The sequence below is a fragment of the Fulmarus glacialis genome, unplaced genomic scaffold, assembly GCF_000690835.1.
Source record: "Fulmarus glacialis isolate BGI_N327 unplaced genomic scaffold, ASM69083v1 scaffold33496, whole genome shotgun sequence".
Taxonomy (NCBI): domain Eukaryota; kingdom Metazoa; phylum Chordata; class Aves; order Procellariiformes; family Procellariidae; genus Fulmarus; species Fulmarus glacialis.
This window is the reverse complement of record NW_009216767.1, coordinates 11,759-15,443: the sequence shown is the minus strand read 5'-3', so window position 1 is coordinate 15,443 and position 3,685 is coordinate 11,759. Positions and strand designations below refer to the sequence as shown.

The window sequence follows — 3,685 nt, the reverse complement described above, 5'->3', positions numbered from 1 at the left end:
CTGTGAGTTAGAAAAACACGTATCTGAACCCCTTGAACCATCTGGAAAATCACTCTGGCTATTTCACACTTATTAATGCAAACTCCTGCCCAGAGAGTGCAATATCCACGTTATCCTCAAACTCCTCAGAAAACAGGCAACTGCAATAGTGTCCCTGCTTCCATCTCTCCCCGAGACCATCCCACCACCCTTTTCCCAACCCCGTCTCAATCAAACGCATTGCTGGTGAAAGGTGTAATCTTCTGCAGCGAGACAGCCATTTCACACTCCACGTGCATCACCGCAGGCAAGGCATCCACAGGGCAGATGTTGTGAGAGGGCTCGGAGACCTGAGAAACCTTGTCAAAGGACACCTCATTGCTTTCCATCTGCAGAGCAGCATGGGGGAGGAGGAGCTGGGGGTAGCTGAGGGTCACCACTTCCTTCTGATATGTGGTGTCATGGTGGTAGGAGACCAGGTCATTGCTGAAGTTCACTGTCTCCACTGCATTGCTGGGGCAAAGGCAGCCACAGCCCAAGATGGTTGCAAAAGCTCTCCGAAAGTCTGCATTAAAGGCATAGATGATAGGATTGAGGGAAGAGTTGGCCCACCCGAACCAGACGAAGATGTTGAAGACAGTCTCGCTGACACAAGGTAGCTCTCCTGGCTCATGTAGGTCAAGATTACAGAAGGGCACCATGCAGTTGAGCACGAAGAAGGGCAGCCAGCAGAAGACAAAGACTCCCATGATGATGGAGAGGGTCTTGAGGACCTTGGTCTCCTTCTTGAAGGAGTTCTTCAGGGAGGCCTCGTGAGGGCAGTCGCTGCTGTGACAGTTCTGGGCATGTTCCACCGCCCTCTCCAGGGAGGAGATCCTGCGGATCTGCCGCTGGGCAATGCGGAAGATGCGGGTGTACGTCACAATCATGATGGCAACAGGGATGTAGAAGCTAATGAGAGAAGATGAGATGGCGTAAGTCCTGTTGAGGCTGGAATCACAGTTCTCCTCTATCCCGGTGATATTAAAACCTGGTTCCTGTTGGCTAAGGAGCTCACGATCCTTGTGCCACTTCAGCTGCACAGGGATGAAGGAAATCAAGAGGGACAGTAGCCAAGCCACTCCGATCATGGTGAAAGCCACACGCTGCGTCATCTTCCTCTGATAGCGGAAGGGGCTGGAAATAGCCCAGTAACGGTCCACGCTGATGATGCACAAATTGAGGATAGAGGCTGTGGAGCACATGATATCAAAAGCCACCCAAACATCACAGAAAGCCCCGAAGGGCCAGAACCCCGCCACCTTCCAGGGCATCACCAGTACAGCCACAAAGAGGTCGGACACTGCCAAGGAGATAACGAAGAAATTGGTGACCTTAGAGCGCAAGTGTCTGAACTTGACCACAGCCACACACACCAGGGTGTTGCCCAGGAGTGTGGAGAGGATGAGAAGAAAGAGTAAGGCAGCTGTCACCACACGGAAGGACAATGCGGAGTTGCCTTCCTCTGCCCAGCTCTTCCTACTGCTGTTGATCACATCCTGCCCATCTCCTTCTGCGGAGGAGTAAAAACTATCCATGGGTTCCCCTTTGTTCCAGTCCCTTGAGAGGTTTCACAGCTGTTCAAGTCTCCACCAGCATCCAAAACCCCTTCTTACTGCTCCACTGACATCTCAGAAGCACCAACTGCAATCCTCCCAGCTCTCACACCCAGACATGACACAAGGAAAAGTGCTTGAAGCTCTCATTCCTTTTCAAATTTCTTTTGGCGTTTGGTTTTTTTTCCCTCTTGCCTCCCACCCCACTTTTCTTTCTTTGCAGCTTGCCACTCACAAAGAGCCGACACTCACCTCCGGCACTCAAGCGAGCTGGGAGGGCTTTTGCTGCAAGCCTTCCTCCCTCTCCTCTCTCAGAAGCTCTTCATCCGTTGTTGATCTGATGCCTGCTGCAGAATCCCAGTCAATCCCTTCTGCACTGGCCAGGCTGGGACTCGCTGCCAGACACAAGAGGGAATCGGGCTCTCTCTGCTCTTGCAGATGGACCTTCTCTGCTCATGAAACAGGCTGCTCTGCTGTCTGCTCTTCCCTCTGTTGCTAATTGCCTCTGGATTTCACACAGGTGAGATCCTTCTCTGCCCGCACACCAGGTCGGTCCTCTGCGAGCTAAGAAGAACATGGCATTGGGAATCGCAGCTGACAGGGTAAGTTGCTTGGGAATTAGGTGATAGGATTGAAGGGGTAAAACAACAAACATTCAAGTGGGATTTAAGGGTCTTCAATGCAAATCAGGATGTAAATTTAGCGTGCTTGATCTCTGAATGAAAGACACCTAAATTCACTGCACAGGCACTGAGTCACAGCTCAGATATATGACCCTAAACCAGTTACTCCCCCCAGTCCCAAGCTGCCCAGCTGCAAGTGGTGCAAAACCGGCGTTTACTTTCCACTACAAAATTCCTTCAAGTCCACAGGAAAAAAAGAAAAAACACACCAAAAAACCCTCCAAAAACCCTTGTACAAATCTGAAAGTTTTTTCTTTCTGAATGTTTCAGACAAAGCACAGTTTTCAGTGTTTCTTTCAGTAGAGGTTATGTGTGGAACCAAAGAGGATGCTGAACATCACTTTGATAATTTATTTGTCCTGAATAAACATGGGTGTTTTCAGTAAAGTGCTATAAGGTAGCTTCTCTTTCAAGTTCATCATTCTTTAAATTTCATTCCTAAGTAGTTCCACATTAGCTATCACCTCAGCAATCAACTGGCAGCTGAAACCATTAACCAAAAAATCAAGGTGTTTTTCCAGCACAGTACCCAGCCCTCTTAGCAAAGAGTGGTCACCCCCAAGAGTTCTCCTCACTACCCTTACCAACCATTCCTCCGAAAGCACAAGAACAGCTCTTCCTTCTCGCTCCTGTGCTCTCATACAAGGGTCGAGCAGAGCTGGACAGCCCCAGCCCGCTGCCTCGCCTGTCGTGCCAAAGGCGGACACACAGTCTGGTAGTCTGCTGGGGCTGAAAGGCAGCAATCACAACCATCGTGGTACTGCAAGACTGGGGGCAGCTCTGGAGGAAGGAGCAGGGATATCCCCCCTAAAATTACTCCTCTTCCTACCTCATAAAGCTCTCACTCCAGACTGACAAGCAAACGGCTCTGCAAGACTTTTCCCTATTGCATTGAGGGGAGGAACGCTGTGGTATTAGGAACCAGGTCTGACTTACTAAGGCACAGTTTAGCCTTGGAAGCAAGAAGATCCCATCCATCGCTTTGTAACTAAAGCCACTCTGTAAGCAAGAGGGCTCCTTTGATCAAAGAAATGTCAGAAAAATCCTTCGGGAGGCAAGTTTCCTTGAGAGCCAGCTCTCTAATGGCTGCTTAAATGGGGACCTGCTTTTTAGAAAAGCCCTGCTGGTAAACTGGCCAAGGTGGGAAAGAGCAGCAAAAGCTTTCCAAATCAAACTGAAAAAACAACCAGGCAGTTCAGCATTAATTCACTCATTACACTGATAGTTGCTGTAGTGTATCACGATGACCTCTGCCTTTGCCTGTCACATACACCACTTCTGAAGAAAGCAGCAGCCAATCTATACAGAGTCAGCTCAGCTCCACTGAGATTTAATTAACTTGACCCTGCTACCCAGGCTTTGCATAAGCCCAGATAGAGCAGGAACTGCCCAAGAACAACTTTCAAACAAGAGTGCAATTATTCTCTG

At 49.4% G+C, this 3,685-nt stretch overlaps 1 protein-coding gene across 1 annotated transcript; it reads right to left on the bottom strand.

Annotated features, from left to right (window-relative positions):
• Positions 1-206: 206 nt before the first annotated feature.
• On the bottom strand, positions 207-1,556 carry GPR135 (G protein-coupled receptor 135). Its single transcript, XM_009579423.1, has one exon. It carries the CDS (start codon positions 1,554-1,556, stop codon positions 207-209), a length of 1,350 nt encoding a protein of 449 aa, XP_009577718.1.
• Positions 1,557-3,685: the final 2,129 nt, after the last annotated feature.

Excerpts from the sequence above, each read along its gene's own strand:
- GPR135 (XM_009579423.1), bottom strand. The coding sequence starts at position 1,556 with ATGGATAGTTTTTACTCCTCCGCAGAAGGAGATGGGCAGGATGTGATC.